The following is a 19,026-nucleotide window of genomic DNA, read 5'->3' as shown; positions in this document are numbered from 1 at the left end:
GCTACTGCTGCCTTCCCCTGGTGAGCCATCTCCCTCAACAGTATCCAAAACGGTATACTTGTTTTGGAGGGAGATGACCGCAGGGGACTCCTGCGCTGCCTTCCTGCTCTTTCTCTGCCTTTTGGTCACCCATTCCCTTTCTCCCTCAGCAATCCTAATCTGCGGTGTGACCAATTCACTAAACGTGCTATCCACGACCTCCTCAGCATCGCGCATGCTCCAAAGTGAGTCCATCCGCAGCTCGAGAGCCGTCATGCGGTCTAACAAGAGCTGCAGTTGGACACACTTCCTGCACGTGAAGGAGTCAGGGACATCAGCCGTGTCCCTGAGCTCCCACATTGAGCAAGAGGAGCATGACACGGGTCTGAGATCTCCTGCCATTTTTAATCTTAAGCTTAACTTAGTTAAATGAAAAAGGAACGAAAAGTTTTTACCAATCACGATAAAACCAGAGAAATAGAAAAAGCCTTACCTTCTATACACCCCACCGAGTCCTTTTTTTTGGTTAGAGGAGGAGGGCAGGTGGGAGACACTACAAGTGTGGTGTCTCGGGTTCAGAAACCGCCCAAATATATAGTGTTTTACTTACCCAGCAGCCCCCTGGCCTCCGCCGAAAACAAAAGGAAATTAAGTTTACTTTCAAACTGACCTTCCCAGCTGCTCACTCGCTCGCACTCTGCTCCCGAAAAAGCTGCTTCCCAGCTGCTCACTCGCTCGCGATCTGCTCCCGAAAAAGCTGCTTCCCAGCTGCTCACTCGCTCGCGATCTGCTCCCGAAAAAGCTGCTTCCCAGCTGCTCACTCGCTCGCACTCTGCTCCCGAAAAAGCTGCTGCAATGTCATGGGTTCAAGGCCCATTCCATAGACTTGAGTCCAATAATCCAGGCTGACAGTCCCAGTGTAGTAGTCGGAGAGTCAGTACTGAGGGAGTGCCGCACTGTCGGAGGGGCAGTACTGAGGGAGTCATAGAGTGATACAGCACCAAAACAGGCCCTTCGGCCCACCGAATCCATGCCGACCATCAACTACCCATTTATGCTAATCCTACATTAATCCCATTTTTCCCCTCTCACATCCCCACCTTCTCTCAATTCTCCTATCAACCCGCAAGTCTTTGGAATGTGGGAGGAAACTGGAGCACCTGGAGGAAGCCTATGCGGTCACAGGGAGAACTTGCAAACTCCCACAGGCAGTACCCAGAAGTGAACTTGGGTCGTTGGAGCTATGAGGTTGCGGTGCTAGCCACTGCGCCACTCTGGAGTGGCGCACTGTCGGAGGGTCAGTACTGAGGGAGCGCCGCACTGTCGGAGGGTCAGTACTGAGGGAGCACTGCATTGTCAGAGGGTCAGTACTGAGGGAGTGCTGCACTGTCGGAGGGTCAGTACTGAGGGAGCACTGCATTGTCAGAGGGTCAGTACTGAGGGAGTGCCGCACTGTCGGAGGGCCAGTACTGACGGAGTGCTGCACTAAGATCCGACTGCCTTCTCAGATCCCATGGCAACATTTGAAGAGGAGCAGGGCAGTTCTCCCTGGTGTCTGGCCAATATTTATCTCTTAACCAACGTCACTGAAATGGATGAAATGGTCATTGTCACATTGCTGTCTGTGGGATCTTGCTGTGTGCAAATTGGCTGCCGCATTTCTTACATTCCAACAGTGACTACACTTCAGAAGTAGTTCATTGGCTGTAACTGCCTAGGGACATCCTGAGGACAGTGAAAAGTGCTATAGAAATACAAATTCTTTCTTTCTCACCGGTCATGGTCCTTCACTCCAACAATCTTGATTTTTCTCTCGCTTCCTCCAGCCACCGCTTGCAGCCACCGGGAATGGGTTAGTTCCATGTTGGCCACATGGGTGAAGATGCAAAAGCAGCAGAGCTGTGACGCCTGGCTGCTGCCTGGCACCTTCCACATTGTCTCCATGGGGTTGGTCAGTGCATTGGCTTTCACAATGTCTCCTTCATCAGACAGAACCAGCAGGGCCTCTCGGACCAGGCAGTAGTCCAGGTCTACCACCTGCTGGCCCCTCTCCAGCAGGAAGGTGGCAATGACGTCTCCAGTATCCGAAGAGACCAGCCGTGCTGCCCCGTCAGCACAGGAGCAGACCGCCCGCATGGGGAAATGGCTGACCATGCCAACATTGCCAGCCTTGATGGCCCTCACAGTGTAGCCTATGGTGGTGTGCTGATTGTATAGGTGCACGATAGTCCACAAGTCCAGCCGCTGGTTGGCATAGGAGAAGATACTGTCCTCCCCGAACTCCGTCCCCAGGCGAGTGACCGCCACCCCCATCTGGATCTCGTTCACTTGGTCTCCCATCACCAGGCTCCATGTTCGGATGGTCTTATCCTCAGAGGCAGAGAGGAGATAGGGACCATGGGGATAGATAGCGAGTGCAGTGACAGGACCTGCAGAAACAAACAGGGGATAGGGGGGTTTAGTTATGTCATGTAATGATCTATCATTTCAGTCACAACAACCTGCATTTATATAGCACCCTAGTGTGGGGATGCAGTGGCATAGTGGTAATATCACTGGATGAGTAATCCAGAAACCCAGGCTAATGCTCTGGAGACATGGGTTCAAATATCACCATGGCAGATGGTGAAAATTTAATTCAATTAATTAAAAAAACCATTGTTGATTGTTGTAAAAAAAAAACCATCTGGTTCACTAATGTCCTTTAGGGAAGGAACGCTGTCCTTACTTCTTCTGGCTGACATGTGAATCCAGACCCACAGCAATGTGGTTGACTCTTAACTGCCCTCTGAAATGGCCCAGCAAGCCACTCAGTTCAAGGGCAATTAGTGATGGGCAACAAATGCTGGCCTGGCCAGTGACGCCTACATCCCATGAACGAATAAAAAAACCCAAGTAAAACTTCCCAAGATGCTTCACAGGAGTACGTAACAAACAGAATTTGACACTAAGCCAAATATTAGGAAAAGTGATCAAAAGCTTGGCCAATGAGGTAGGTTTTAAAGGAGCCTTTTAAAAGAAGAGGTAGAGATGCGGAGAGATTTAGGGAGGAAATTCCACATTTTAGGCACTATGATTTCTGCGCTCCTCCAATTCTGGCCTCCGATTTTCTTCGCTCCGCCATTGGTGGCTGTGCCTCCAGCTGCCAAGGTCCTGACCTCTGGAATTCCCTCCCCTAACCTCTCCACCACCTTCCTATCCCAATATCGCCTCATGTGTCTCGGTGCCAAACTCTTTTTGAAAATCACTCCTATGAAGCACCCCTGGAACATTTTGCGACATTAAAGGTTAGTGTAAGCAGCTGAAGAAATGGCTGCCAATGGTGGAGCAATTAAAATCAGGGATGCACAAGAGGCCAGAGCTGGAGAAGCGCAGAGATCTTGGAGGGTTGTAGGGCTGGAGGAGATTACAGAGGTAGTCGCTGAAACCCTCATTCATGCTTTTGGTACCTCCAGACTTGACTATTCCAATGCTCCCCTATCTAACCTCCCATCTTGCACCCTCCATAAACTTAAACTTATCCAAAACTCTGCCACCCACGTCCTAACTCGTACCAAGTCGTATTCACCCATCACCCACTGTGCTCGCTGAGCTACATTGTCTCCCAACCATATATAAACGCAAGTTGTTGTTATATTGATCTACCTGGTACAATGAACCCACGAGAAAAATCAGAGGGCATTAAAGAAATGTCATGCAGCGTTTTTGTTTCCTATTTTCTTTCAACGCTTTTGTTTATTAGATCTAAAGTTGTTAGAGATGGAAGAAAAGAAGGCTTTTTGACTAATGACCACAAACCATTCAATTGGGTAACAAACAGTCAGGAAGGCTGGCGCTGTGAAGATGGGGAATTTCTTGTCCCTGTCTAACATGTTGCCCCATCGGTTTGGTAATTTAATCCTCTCCCCCACAACACCTCGCAATGCCCCAGAAACCCTGGCTGCCTTTTTACGAAGTGAAATTCTCAGTAGAGAGCTGGACTGGGTCTCCACTCACCTCTGTGCCCAACAAACACCATTTGAAGATTCCAATTTTCATCCCATATTTTGATGTTCCCATCCCGAGAGGAAGTGACCACACATCTCAGCGTTTCAAAGACAGCGATCCCTGTGATTTTCCTAATCAGAATATCATAAAGAGTTTGTCAATCGGAGAAATCAAGCCCCGGGTGGGCACACGCTGCAGAATAATCAGTGACTAATGCTCAGTGGTATACATTTTATTTTTATTCATTCCATGAGATGTCACTGACATTTATTGCCCGTCCTAGTTGCTTCTTGAGAAGCTGGTGGTGAGCCTCCTGCAGTCCTTCTGGTGAAGGTGCTTCCAAAGTGTTGCTTTGGGGAGCGTGCGGGAAAGTGGAGTTGAGGCAGATCAGCCACGATCATATCGAATGGTGGAGCAGGCTCAAGGAGCCATGTGATCTACTCCTGCTCCTATTTCTTTTGTTCATATGCTGTGGTTTTGATACAATGGACAGGCTTCCTAGGCCACTTCAGAGAGCAGTTAAGGGTCAACCACATTGGTGTGTGATTGCAGTCGGATATCGTAGAGTGATACTGCACAGGAGGAGGCCATTCAACCCATCATGCCTGTGCCAGCCCTTTGAAAAAGCTATCCAATTAATCTCACCTTCCTGCTCATTCCCCATTAGCCCTCCAGTCCTTCCACTACAAATATTTATCCAATTCCCTTTCAAAAGTTATTATTGAATCTGCTTCTGCCTTCCCGGTAGCACATTTCAAAAGAACATAAGAAACAGGCGCAGGAGGAGGCCATTCAGCCCCTCAATCCTGCTCCACCATTCAGTAAGATCATAGCTGATCTTCGACCTCAACTTTATTTTCCATTACTATCCCCAAATCCCTCATTACCCTCAGTGCCCAAAAACTTATCGATCTCTGTCTTAAATATACTCAACAACTGAGCTCTCTGCAGTAGAGAATTCCAAAAATTCACAACCCTCTGAGTGAAGAAATTTCTCCTCAGCTCAGTCCTAAATGGCTGACCCCTTATTCTGAGTTCTACCCTCTACTTCCAGACTCTCACCAGGGGGAAATTCTAACCTCTACTTCCAGACTCTCACCAGGGGGAAATTCTAACCTCTACTTCCAGACTCTCACCAGGGGGAAATAGCCTCTCAGCATCTATCCTCTAAGAATCTCAGGTAATAACAACTCGCTGTGTAAAAGAAAATTCTCATCTCCCCTCTGGTTCTTTTGCTATTACCTTAAATCTGTGTTCTTTGGTTACTGACCCGCCTGCCACTGCAAACACTTTTGCCCTATCTATTCTATCAAATCCGCTCTGGGTTTTATATAGGCCAGACCAGGTAAGGACAGCAGCCTTCCTTCCTGAACGACCATGAGGTTAATGCATTCTGGGTCTTCAAGATCGTCACTGGACGAGTATGCATAGATTGAGTACTCTGAGCTCTATAACCAGGGTACAGCCTGCTAACTCACTCCTATCCAGCTGTACTCAGAGTCCACTTTATGATACGGCCTTTTTAATTTTGGTGAGGAATCCTAGGTGACAGACCAAATCCCATAGCACAGTGCACCTCAGACTGAAAGGATTATTAAGAGAAGTCAAAAGAAACCAGGAAACACCGGTTAGTGAAAGCAAACTTGGGCTTGAAGGTCCCATTTGCAAGATGGTACCTCCAACAATGCAGCATTCCCTCAGTACTGCTTCTTAATTGTACATGAATTGTGTTTAATTATATGCACATGGAGGGCATTAACTTGGGGATTCACTTGTGTTCCTATAAATAGGAACAGTACTGTAGACCTGTGCTCCAGAACTAGTTGCACCCGTGGCCAAGCTGTTCCGGTACAGCTACAATACTGCCATCTAACCGGCAATGTTATCCAGGTATGTCATGTACACAAAGAGCAGGACAAATCCAACCCAGTCAATTATCATCCTATCAGTCTACTCTCGATCATCAGAAAAGTGATGGAGAGGGTAGTTAACAGTGTCATCAAGCCGCAGTTGCTTAGCAATAACCTGCTCAGTGACGCTCAGTTTGGGTTCCGCTAGGGTCACTTAGCTCCTGACCTCATTACAGCCTTTGTCCAAACATGGACAAAAGAGCTGAACTCCAGAGGTGAGGTGAGAGTGACTTGTTTTGCTATTCGTTTCATGGGATGTGGGCGTCACTGGCCAGGCCATCATTTATTACCATCCCTACTTGCCCTCCAGAAGGTGGTGGTGAGCTGCCTTCTTGAACCGCTGTGGTCCACGCTGTTATTAGGAAGGGAATTCCAGGATTTTGACCCAGTGACTGTGAAGGAACAGCGATATAGTTCCAAGTCAGGATGGTGTGTGGCTTGTAGGGGAACTTGCAGGTGGTGGTGTTCCTATGCACCTGCTACCCTGTTCTAGTGATAGTGGTTGTGGGTTTGGAAGGTGCTGTCTAAGGAGCCTTGGTGCGTTGCTGCAGTGCATCGTGTAGATGGTACACACTGCTGCCACTGTGCGTCGGTGGTAGAGGGAGTGAATGTTTATAGATGGGGTGCCAATCAAGCGGGCTGCTTTGTCCTGGATGGTGTTGCGCTTATTGAGTGTTGTTGGAGCTGCACCCATCCAAGCAAGTGGACAGTATTCCATCACACTCCTGACTTGTGCCTTGTAGATGGTGGACAGGCCTTGGGGAAGACAGGAGGTGAGTTAATTGCTGCAGGATTCCCAGCCACTGACCTGCTCTTGTAACCTTCTTTGGGCCTCCTTATCTCGAGAGACAATGGATACGCGCCTGGAGGTGGTCAGTGGTTTGTGAAACAGCGCCTGGAGTGGCTATAAAGGCCAATTCTGGAGTGACAGGCTCTTCCACAGGTGCTGCAGAGAAATTTGTTTGTTGGGGCTGTTGCACAGTTGGCTCTCCCCTTGCGCCTCTGTCTTTTTTCCTGCCAACTACTAAGTCTCTTCGACTCGCCACAATTTAGCCCTGTCTTTATGGCTGCCCGCCAGCTCTGGCGAATGCTGGCAACTGACTCCCACGACTTGTGATCAATGTCACACGATTTCATGTCGCGTTTGCAGACGTCTTTATAACGGAGACATGGACGGCCGGTGGGTCTGATACCAGTGGCGAGCTCGCTGTACAATGTGTCTTTGGGGATCCTGCCATCTTCCATGCGGCTCACATGGCCAAGCCATCTCAAGCGCCGCTGACTCAGTAGTGTGTATAAGCTGGGGATGTTGGCCGCTTCAAGGACTTCTGTGTTGGAGATATAGTCCTGCCACCTGATGCCAAGTATTCTCCGAAGGCAGCGAAGATGGAATGAATTGAGACGTCGCTCTTGGCTGGCATACGTTGTCCAGGCCTCGCTGCCGTAGAGCAAGGTACTGAGGACACAGGCCTGATACACTCGGACTTTTGTGTTCCGTGTCAGTGCGCCATTTTCCCACACTCTCTTGGCCAGTCTGAACATAGCAGTGGAAGCCTTACCCATGCGCTTGTTGATTTCTGCATCTAGAGACAGGTTACTGGTGATAGTTGAGCCTAGGTAGGTGAACTCTTGAACCACTTCCAGAGCGTGGTCGCCAATATTGATGGATGGAGCATTTCTGACATCCTGCCCCATGATGTTCGTTTTCTTGAGGCTGATGGTTAGGCCAAATTCATTGCAGGCAGACGCAAACCTGTCGATGAGACTCTGCAGGCATTCTTCAGTGTGAGATGTTAAAGCAGCATCGTCAGCAAAGAGGAGTTCTCTGATGAGGACTTTCCGTACTTTGGACTTCGCTCTTAGACGGGCAAGGTTGAACAACCTGCCCCCTGATCTTGTGTGGAGGAAAATTCCTTCTTCAGAGGATTTGAACGCATGTGAAAGCAGCAGGGAGAAGAAAATCCCAAAAAGTGTGGGTGCGAGAACACAGCCCTGTTTCACACCACTCAGGATAGGAAAGGGCTCTGATGAGGAGCCACCATGTTGAATTGTGCCTTTCATATTGTCATGGAATGAGGTGATGATACTTAGTAGCTTTGGTGGACATCCGATCTTTTCTAGTAGTCTGAAGAGACCACGTCTGCTGACGAGGTCAAAGGCTTTGGTGAGATCAATGAAAGCAATGTAGAGGGGCATCTGTTGTTCACGGCATTTCTCCTGTATCTGACGAAGGGAGAACAGCATGTCAATAGTCGATCTCTCTGCACGAAAGCCACACTGTGCCTCAGGGTAGACGCGCTCGGCCAGCTTCTGGAGCCTGTTCAGAGCGACTCGAGCAAAGACTTTCCCCACTATGCTGAGCAGGGAGATTCCACGGTAGTTGTTGCAGTCACCGCGGTCACCTTTGTTTTTATAGAGGGTGATGATGTTGGCATCGCGCATGTCCTGGGGTACTGCTCCCTCGTCCCAGCACAGGCATAGCAGTTCATGTAGTGCTGAGAGTATAGCAGGCTTGGCACTCTTGATTATTTCAGGGGTAATGCTGTCCTTCCCAGGGGCTTTTCCGCTGGCTAGAGAATCAATGGCATCACTGAGTTCCGATTTGGTTGGCTGTATGTCCAGCTCATCCATGACTGGTAGAGGCTGGGCTGCATTGAGGGCAGTCTCAGTGACAGCATTCTCCCTGGAGTACAGTTCTAGGTAGTGCTCAACCCAGCGGTCCATCTGTTTGCGTTGGTCAGTGATTATGTCCCCCGATTTAGATTTGAGGGGGGTGATCTTCTTGATGGTTGGCCCAAGAGCTCTCTTCATGCCATCATACATTCCTCTGATGTTTCCGGTGTCTGAGGCCAGCTGAATATGACTGCATAGGTGTTGCCAGTAGTCGTTTGCGCAACGCCTAGCTGTTCTTTGTGCAGTACTTCTGGCTGCTTTAAGTGCTGCGGATGTTAAATCGCTGGGGGCTTTCTTGTAGTTCAAAAGTGCAATGCGCTTAGCGGCTATGACAGGTTCCAGCTCTTCATTATGAGATTGAAACCAGTCTGCATTTCTCTTCGCACTTTTGCCGTAGGTGGTCAAAGCTGACTCATAGATGGCGTCTCTGATGTGGGCCCACTTGGTCTCAGCATCCCCTGTGGGAGTGTTTTGAAGGGCTGTTACAAGTGAATTTAGAAATTTTTGTAACAGCTGTGGGTGAGAAATTCTGCTCGTGTTGATGCGCGGGTGGCCCTTCTGCTTGGAATGATGCAACTTCTTTGGTCTGAGTCTAACCTTGCTGCACACCAGGGAGTGGTCGGTGTCGCAGTCCGCACTGTGGAAGCTGCGTGTGATTTGAACACTGTTTAAGGCGGCTCGCCTTGTGACAATGAGGTCTAGCTGGTGCCAACGACGTGATCTTGGGTGCCTCCATGAAACCTGGTGACAGGGTTTAGTGTGAAAGAACGAGTTGGTGATGCAGAGGTTATGATAGGTACACAACTCAAGCAGTCTCTGCCCGTTCTCATTCATCCTTCCAACGCCATAGCGCCCAAGGCAGGAGGGCCATGAGTCATGGTCGGCCCCAACCCTGGCATTAAAGTCCCCCAGCAGGAATAGGTGTTCGGTGTTGGGGATGCTGCTAATGATGTTATGGAGTTGTTCATAGAACTGGTCTTTAGCTTCAGGTGCGGAACAGAGTGTTGGAGCATAGATGCTGAGTAGGTGTACTGGACCAGAGGTGGTGAGCAGTCGGATGGACAGTATGCGTTCCGAGCCATTTGAGGGAGGCTCTATCATGCTGAGCAAGGAGTTTCTGATGGCGAAGCCCACTCCATGCTGTCTTGGTTCTTCAGGATCCCTGCCCTGCCAGAAGAAGGTGTAGTCTTGCTCTGCTAGAGAGCCACTCGCGGGGAGGCGAGTCTCCTGAAGTGCTGCAATGTCCACATTGAGTCTACTGAGCTCGTTGTTAATGATGGCGGTCTTCCGAGAATCGTTGATTTGTGTAAGGTCTTCCGACAGGCCAGGACACATAGTTCTGACGTTCCAGCTTGCAAAGCGAAGGGCTGGTACCTTCTTTCCTTTTTTCATGTTGTTTGGTGCGGTGTATCAGTCCACCTTTCGGGCAATGACCCTGAGCTCCAAGCACCCATTGAAGCAGGCAGACTGTGGCGGGACAGAACCTTATTGACCGGGGGCTGCCCGGTTTGAGGCGGGCGGTAGCTGTCCAGTGAGGTGCAATGACCTCTCCCACCGACAAAGGCAACCCGTGGCGCCCAGTTTCTACGCCAATTTATCTGGACTTATAACCCGTAACTGCTGCCTTCCGTGTTGTTTCAGTCGCTGTGAGGCAACTATGGAGTGACCTCTCCATGGCGCATGCCTGGGCAAATTTATGGAGGTTGAGAGTTGCCCAGTCGTCAAAACCCCCCTCTCGGCCTTTCTGGTGGGGTCCAAAGGAGTGCAGGACACGACGTTTGGCACCAGTATGGCTGCAGGAACTGCCGGAAACATGCCAAAGGTGACACATGACCGCCTACGGGGTTCCGCTCCGGATTTTCTGTTAGGGTTTACTCCCTTAGCCTTGGTCTCTCCCGAGACGCCCACAAGGCAGTGGGGTTGTTGGGGCCCCTACACAGGTGTAGGATGGTGCCGGTGGGAGGAGGGGATGCAAGGGGGAGGGGTAGAGGGAGGGGGTGGGGGGGGGGGGTGCAGGGGAAGGGGGTGCGGGGTGAAGATGGTGCGGGGGGGGGCGGGCTGGGACGGGGTTGTGAGGGGGTGAGCTGAGAGGGTGGAGCAGGGAAGGGGACGGGGGTGGGGGGGGGTTGTACTAAAAAATCCTTGTAGGTGGGACTTAAGACTAAAAAGAGGCCAGTTGCTCGGGGTGCTGAAGAACAACTGGATGATACAGATGTTAGAGCGGACTCTCCCACAGATGGAAAAATTATCTTGAAAATCCTTTTAGTTCTTTTGGTCACATATGTAGATCAATTGAAATAAAAGCTGTATTTCTGCAGGGAAATACTTTTCAGAGAGAAGTGTTTCTGAAACCGCCCAAAAAGAGACAGCAGATGCAGAAGGGAAACTATGGAAACTAATTAAATGTGTCTATCATCTGAATGATGCTTCAGGGTGTGGTATTTCTCAGTGAGATCTGTTTTGCTGAAAATAGGTTGTTTTTAACTGAAAGCAGATCCTGCAATGTTTTATTGGTATCAAAGGGAATCCTTCAGGCAGATGCAGGATTCAATAAGGTGCCACACAAATGGTTAATAGGCAAGATAAGGGCTCATGGAGTTGGGGGGTAATGTATTAGCGTGGATAGAGGATTGGTTAATGGACAGGAAGCAATGAGTGGGCATAAATGGGGCATTTTCAAGTTGGCAGGCAGTAAACAATGGAGTGCCGGGGCCAGTGATCAGTGCTGGGGCCTCAGCTATTTACAATCTATATTAATGACTTAGATGAAGAGACAGAGAGTAATGTATCTAAGTTTGCTGATGATACAAAAGGTAGGTGGAAAGGGATGTTGTGGAGAGGACACAAAGAGGCTGCAAAGAGATATAAACAGGTTAAGTGAGTGGGCAACAAGATGGTAGATGGAGCTTAATGTAGGGAAGTACGAAGTTAATTACTTTGGTCGTAAGAATAGAAAAGCAGAATTTTTTTTTTAAAAAGGTGTGAACTTGTAAGTTGATGTTCAAAGGGACTTGGGGGTGCTTGTACAAGGAATGTAGAAAGTTAACATGCAGGTACAGCAGGCTATTAGGAAGGCAAGTGGCATGTTGGCCTTTATTGCAAGGGGATTGGAGTACAGGAAGAAGGAAATAATGCTACAATTGTAGAGTGTTTTGGTGAGACCACATCTGGAATACTGTGTGCAGTTTTGGTCTCCACATTCAAGAAAGGATTTACTTGCATTGGAGGCGGTATAGTGAAGGTTCACTAGATTGGCCCCTGGAATAAGGGGGTTGTCATACGATGAGAGGCTGAGTTAATTGGGCCCGAATTGTCTGGAGTTTAGAAGAATGAGAGGGGCCCTCATTGAAACATACAAGATTCTAAAGGGAAGGATGGTTTGAGGGCTCTCCGCTTCTTCCTGGAACAGAGGCCCAACCAGTCTCCATCCACCACCACCCTCCTCCGCCTGGCTGAACTTGTTCTCACATTGAACAACTTCTCCTTCAACTCCACGCACTTCCTTCAAGTAAAAGGTGTCGCTGTGGGTACCCGCATGGGTCCTAGTTATGCCTGTCTTTTTGTGGGATATGTCGAGCATTCTTTGTTCCAGTCCTACTCAGGCCCCCTCCCCCAACTCTTTTTTCCGGTACATTGATGACTGTATCGGTGCCGTTTCCTGCTCCCGCCCCGAACTAGAAAACTTTATCAACTTTGCTTCCAATTTTCACCCTTCTCTCACCTTTACATGGTCCATCTCTGACACTTCCCTTCCCTTCCTCGACTTCTCTGTCTCCATCTCTGGGGATAGGTTGTCTACCAATATCCATTATAAGCCCACCGACTCCCACAGCTACCTCGACTACACTTCTTCACACCCTACCTCCTGTAAGGACTCCATTCCATTCTCCCAGTTTCTCCGTCTCCGACGCATCTGCTCTGATGATGCTACCTTTCATGACGGTGCTTCTGATATGACCTCCTTTTTCCTCAACCGAGGATTTCCCCCCACTGTGGTTGACAGGGCCCTCAACCGTGTCCGACCCATTCCCCGCACCTCTACCCTCACCCCTTCCCCTCCCTCCCAGAACCGTGACAGGGTTCCCCTTGTCCTCACTTTTCATCCCACCAGCCTCCATATCCAAAGGATCATCCTCCGCCATTTTCGCCACCTCCAGCGTGATGCCACTACCAGTCGCATCTTCTCCTCCCTTCCCCTGTCAGCATTCCGAAGGGATCGTTCCCTCCGCGACACCCTGGTCCACTCCTCCATTACCCCCACCACCTCGTCCCCGTCCCAGGGCACCTTCCCCTGCAATCGCAAGAGGTGTAATACCTGCCCATTTACCTCCTCTCTCCTCACTATCCCAGGCCCCAAACACTCCTTTCAGGTGAAGCAGCGATTTACTTGTACTTCTTTCAATGTAGTATACTGTATTCGCTGCTCACAATGTGGTCTCCTCTACATTGGGGAGACCAAGCGCAGACTGGGTGACCGCTTTGCGGAACATCTCCGCTCAGTCCGCAAGCAGGACCCTGAGCTTCCGGTTGCTTGCCATTTCAACACTCCCCCCTGCTCTCATGCTCACATCTCTGTCCTGGGATTGCTGCAGTGTTCCAGTGAACATCAACGCAAGCTCGAGGAACAGCATCTCATCTACCGATTAGGCACACTACAGCCTGCCGGACTGAACATTGAGTTCAATAATTTCAGAGCATGACAGCCCCCCATTTTACTTTCATTTTTAGTTATTTTTTCTTCCTTTTTTCTACATTCTTTTTTACATTTTTTACAATTTTTTTTGCATTTATTTCATTTCATCTTAGTTTGTTCAGTTTGCTTACCCACTGTTTTTTTCAGGTTTGCACTTGCTGCTGCTCAATATTCAGTGTATTTACACCTAATCTGTACTAATGCTTTGTCTTTCAACACACCATTAACATATTGTTTGCCTTTGCTCCGTGACCTTTTGGTCAGCTATGTGGCCTGGTCCAATCTACATCTTCTCCTTTGTTATCTCTTGCCCCACCCCCACCTCACTTGCTTATAATCTGTGACTTTTCTTATATTTGTCAGTTCCGAAGAAGGGTCACTGACCCGAAACGTTAACTCTGCTTCTCTTTCCACAGATGCTGCCAGACCTGCTGGGTGATTCCAGCATTTCTTGTTTTTATTTCAGATTTCCAGCATCCGCAGTATTTTGCTTTTATTTAAGATTCTAAAGGGACTGGATAGGGTATACACAGAGATTATTTCCGCTGGTTGGGGATTATAGAACATGGGGGCACAGTCTCAGCATAAGGGGTCAATCATTTCGGACTGAGATGAGGAGAATTTACTTGACTCAAAGGGTTGTGAATCTTTGGAATTCTCTACTCGAGGGTTGTGGATGCTCCATCATTGAATACATAAGGCTGGGATAGATAGATTTTCAATCTCTCAGGGAATCAAGGGATAGTGTGAACAGGCGGGAAAGTGGAGATGAATCCTAAGATCAGCCATGATTGTTTTGAATGTTGGAGCAGGCTCAATGGGCTGTATGGTCTACTCCTGCTCCTATTTCTTGGGTTCTTGCATGTTGATGACTTCTTATGGGATGGTACTGCAGAATTTGAGAAATGTGTTATTGATAAGATGAGAGTAGAAGTTAAGATCGGAAATCAGTCTTGTGGGGCTTTTAAATATATTGATTCAGATAGTAAACAAAGTAGGTCTGGAATATCTTTTAATCAACATTTCTATTTAGGGACTGTTACTCCCATCCTGGTTAATCATGCTCCGTCATCTCAGAAAGACGTTATTATATCTAAAGAAAAGATAATTGTGAAGCTTGATTGGTCAGTTGAACTGGTCATTCACTCAGATTAGACCAGATGCTAGTTTTGATGTGTGAGAGTTAAGTATTACAATGAAACACCCTGAAGTGGAGAATGATTTAAGAGCAAATAAAACATTTAAAAAAAATTAAATCTGGAGAAATGCATACTTAAGTTCCCAGCCTTAGGTGACCCAAAGGACATGAAGTTAATCAATTTTAGTGATGTTTCACATGGTAATCTTCCTGATGGGTATTCGAGTGGTGCTGGTTTCATAATACTTCTGACAGCTGAAAATGGGAAATGTCTTCGGGGGCTTGGGGCCTGGCAAGCTAAGGAAATTAAAAAGGATTGTTAAAAGCACTTTAGCTGCTGAAACACTGGCTGTTCTATTTGTCAAATATTTTAAGTGAGATTCTGTACAATGGGCTTGCTTAAGACAGTATACTCACTGAATGTTTAGATTTAGATTTAGAGATACAGCACTGAAACAGGCCCTTCAGCCCACCGAGTCTGTGCCGACCATTAACCACCCATTTATACCAATCCTACACTAATCCCATATTCCTACCACATCCTCACCTGTCCCTCAATTCCCCTACCACCTACCTATACTAGGGACAATTTATAATGGCCAATTTACCTATCACCCTGCAAGTCTTTTGGCTGTGGGAGGAAACTGGAGCACCCGGAGAAAACCCACGCAGACACAGGGAGAACTTGCAAACTCCACACAGGCAGTACCCAGAATTGAACCCGGGTCGCTGGAGCTGTGAGGCTGCGGTGCGAACCACTGCGCCACTGTGCCGCCCTACATGTTATGTAGATAATTGTTCATTGTGGGATAATATACACTCTACAAAAAGTGTGAGTGAGAAAATGTTACGGATTGACCTTACTGGTTTGGAACAAATGCTGAAGAGAAAGGACAGAAAACAGAGAGTAGGAATAAACAGGTCATTCTCAGGTTGACAGGCTGTGACTAGTGCGGTACTACAAGGAACAGTACTTGGGCCCCAGCTATTCACGATCTATATCAATGATTTGGATGTGGGAACTAAATGTAATATTTCCAAGTTTGCTTGACACAAAACTAGGTGGGAATGTGTGTCGTGAGGAAGATGCAAAGAGGCTTCAAGGGGATTTGGACAGACTTAGTGAGTGGACAGGAACATGGCAGATAGAATATAATGTGGAAAAATGTGAGGTTATCCACTTTGGTAGGAAAAACAGAAATGCAGAGTAATGCTTAAATGGTGAGAGATTGGGAAATGTTAATGCCCAAAGGGACCTGGGTGTTCTTGTTCATGAGTCATGAGTCATTAAAAGCCAACATGCAGGTGCAGCAAGCAACTAGGAAGGCAAATGGTATGTTGGCCTTTATTGCAAGTACAGGAGTAAAAGATGTCTTGCTGCAATTGTATAGAGCCTTGGTGAGACGACACCTGGAGTACTGTGTACAGTTTTGGTCTCCTTACCCAAGAAAGAATATACTTGCCATAGAGGGAGTGCAATGAATGTTCACCAGTCTGATCCCTAGGATGGTGGAATTATCCTATCATGAGAGATTGAGGAGACTGGGCCTGTATTCTCTGGAGTTTAGATGAATGAGAGGCGATCTCATTGAAGCATACAAAATTGTTACAGGGCTCAACAAGGTTGATGCAGGAAGGATGTTTCCCCTGGCTGGTGGGTCTAGAACTAAGGGACACAGTCTCAGAATAAGAGATATGCCATTTAGGACTGAGATGAGGAGGAATTGTTTCATTCAGAGGGTGGTGAATCTGTGGAATTCTCTACCCCAGAGGACTGGGGAGATTCAGTCATTGAGTATGTTCAAGACAGAGATCGTTAGATTTCTGGATATTAAAAATATCAAGGGGTATGGGGATAGTGCGGGAAAATGGCGTTGAGGCAGATGATCAGCCAGGATCTAGTTGAATGGTGGAGCAGGTTCGAGAGGCCGAATGGCCTCCTGCTCCTATTTCCTGTCTTCCTAAAGGAAATCTCCAAATTTAAATCGGTAGATGCAAGTCATTAACTGTCGAATTGTTTTACAACAAGAAATAAACTGTTAATCAGGAGACCGCACAGTTAAGCGTAGTTTAAACTTCTAATTTTATCTTTAAGACCACAATTACCATATATTTTCCAAAATAATTCCAAAAAAACTATTTTGAAGCCTGACAGCGTAGAAACATGGATTAAACAAATAAATGACTCAATAAAGGAAAATTGTACTGCCATTTAGTTCTTTGGTTTGTGATTTTTTTTTTAAGCTTTCTTCATGATAATGTGATCCAACTGGAAAAAGTTGGGAGCCGCAAATGAGATGTTAAAGAGCTGGTGCAGCTCCGGAGCTGCAGGTTGTAGAACCCTGAACTAGAAGGACAAGGGCAGTAGACGCGTGGGAACATCACCAAGTTCCCCCAAGTCATTTGACTTGGAAATAGGTCATTGCTGGAACTCCCTCCCTAACAGCACTGTGGGAATGCTTTCACCACATGGACTCGAGCCATTCAAGAAGGCGGCTCACCACCACCTTCTCAAAGGCAACAGCGGATAGGCAATAAATGCTGGCTTTGCCAACAACGATCCTATCCAGAGACTGAGCTTTTTAAAACAAAAACATATGATTTGGAAATAGCAGACTAAGTACCGCAGAGTGTGACCCAAGGTACAGAGGGGGTTCCCAGAGTTACCTGTTGTGCAAGTCCTTCTCATACGAAATTAGTGTTGCCTTGGGCAGGTCAAAGACGGCGACGCCCATTCCGCACACTGCGTAGCAGCGCTGAGTACGTGGCAATGTCGATGCCAAGACTGGGGCTCTCTCCAGAGCTAGCTCTGTGAAGACGTCATGCTCAGTTAACCCTTTGGTGATGGTGCTGGCACACATCAAGTCCCGGCATCCAAAGTAGAAGTGCCAGGAGCAGATGTTGCCGATTCCAGCCGTGACGATCTCGCTCAGGTCCTCATTGTACAGGCAGCAGGTGATGGTCTGCTTGGACCGGTTGGTGGAGATGGTTTGGAAGTCCGAGTCCAGCACCTTCAGCTGGGGGCAGGTGTTCCAGGCCACGTAGCGGTTGATCTGCTGGGCATACACCAGCCCTTCTAGGGGTTCACGTAGAGTGAATTCCTGCTTCTTTCGCCCGTCACAGTGGTAGATGCAGACGCCAGTTTTGGACACCATGCAGATGTACTCCTTCGTGTTGACATTAAACAACACGTTGTGGATGGCCTTCTTGAAGATCACACGCTGTACATGCTGGATTCCGTTTTCCAGGTCCAGCGGCTTCCAATCAGACCTCCTTATCTGCAGTATTCAAGCAAGTGAAAAGAGAATCATAGAATCATACCATAACTTTCCACAAAGAATTATATAATATCTACAGCATAGAAACTGGCCATTCACAGAGTCATTTACAACATAGGCCACTCAGCCCATCAAGTCCATTCCAGCTCTCTGGGGAGCAATCCAGTCAGTCCCACACCCCCGCTCAATCCCCGTAGCCCTGCAAGTTTATTTCCTTCAAGTGGCCAAACAATTTCCTTTTGAAATCATCGATAGTCTCCACTTTCAAGTGGCGAGTTCCAAGCCATTGTCACTCGCTGCGTAAAAAAGTTCTTTCTCACATTCCCTTCACTTCTATTTATTTAGAGATACAGCACTGAAACAGGCCCTTCGGTCCACCGAGTCTGTGCCGACCATCAGCCACCCATTTATACGAATCCTACATTAATCCCATATTCCTACCACATCCCCACCTTCCCTCAATTCTCCTACCACCTGCCTACACTAGGGACAATTTACAATGGCCAATTTACCTAACAACCTGCAAGTCTTTTGGCTGTGGGAGGAAACCGGAACACCCGGCAAAAACCCACGCGGTCACAGGGAGAACTTACAAACTCCGCACAGGCAGTACCCAGAATCGAACCCGGGTCGCTGGAGCTGTGAGGCTGCAGTGCTAACCACTGCGCCACTGTGCCGCCTTCTCTTGCCCAAAACCTTCAATCTGTGTCCCCTAGTGTTGTACCATCAGTTAATGGGAATAATTTCTCCTTGTCTAGCACCTCACATCCTTCCTAAAGTGTGGTGATCAGAACTGGGTGCAATACTCCAATTAGGAGTAATGATGGCCATGAAAACATTGCCGATTGTTGTAAAAACCCAACTGGTTCACTAATGTCCTTTAGGGAAGGAAATCTGCTGTCCTTACCTGGTCTGGCCTACATGTGACTCCAGATCCACAGCAATGTGGTTGACTCTTACATGCCCTCTGAAATGGCCTAGCAAGCCACTCAGTTAGGGCAATTAGGGATGGGCAGTAAATGCTGGCCTGGCCAGCGATGCCCATATCCCATGAATGAATAAAAAAAAACTTATAAAGGCCAAGAAGAACCATAGAGCCATCTAAAAAAGTTACCACACACAAACAGGTCTTTCAGCCTATCGAGTCTGCACCGGCAGAAAAAACTAGCTGCCCAATCTAATCCCACCTTCCAGCACTTGGTCCGTAGCCTTGCCAGTTACAGCTCTTCAGGTACCTTTTAAATGAGTTGAGGGTTTCTGTCTCCACCAATGTTCCTGGCAGTGAATTCCAGACACCCACCACCCTCTGGGTGAAAAGGTTTTTCCTCATGTCCCCTCTAATCCTTCTACCAATCACCTCAAATCTGT

At 47.9% G+C, this 19,026-nt stretch overlaps 1 protein-coding gene across 3 annotated transcripts in view; it reads right to left on the bottom strand.

Annotated features, from left to right (window-relative positions):
• Nucleotides 1-19,026, bottom strand: part of wdr97 (WD repeat domain 97) — a 141,367-nt gene that overhangs the window by 96,014 nt on the left and 26,327 nt on the right. For 2 of the 3 annotated variants that reach the window (XM_068016085.1, XM_068016093.1), the window contains 3 exons: nucleotides 17,048-17,658; nucleotides 3,976-4,097; nucleotides 1,754-2,408 (listed from right to left, as the gene is read on the bottom strand). In XM_068016085.1, coding sequence (XP_067872186.1) covers nucleotides 1,754-2,408; nucleotides 3,976-4,097; nucleotides 17,048-17,658 — 1,388 coding nt within the window. Of the gene's footprint in view, nucleotides 1-1,753; nucleotides 2,409-3,975; nucleotides 4,098-14,515; nucleotides 14,593-17,047; nucleotides 17,659-19,026 lie in introns of those variants that run through there. The other variant, XM_068016103.1, reaches the window with a different exon arrangement.

Source organism: Heterodontus francisci, chromosome 2 (genome assembly GCF_036365525.1).
Source record: "Heterodontus francisci isolate sHetFra1 chromosome 2, sHetFra1.hap1, whole genome shotgun sequence".
Classification (NCBI taxonomy): Eukaryota; Metazoa; Chordata; class Chondrichthyes; order Heterodontiformes; family Heterodontidae; genus Heterodontus; species Heterodontus francisci.
The sequence above is the reverse complement of the archived record's forward strand: the minus strand, read 5'-3'. Positions and strand labels throughout refer to the sequence as shown.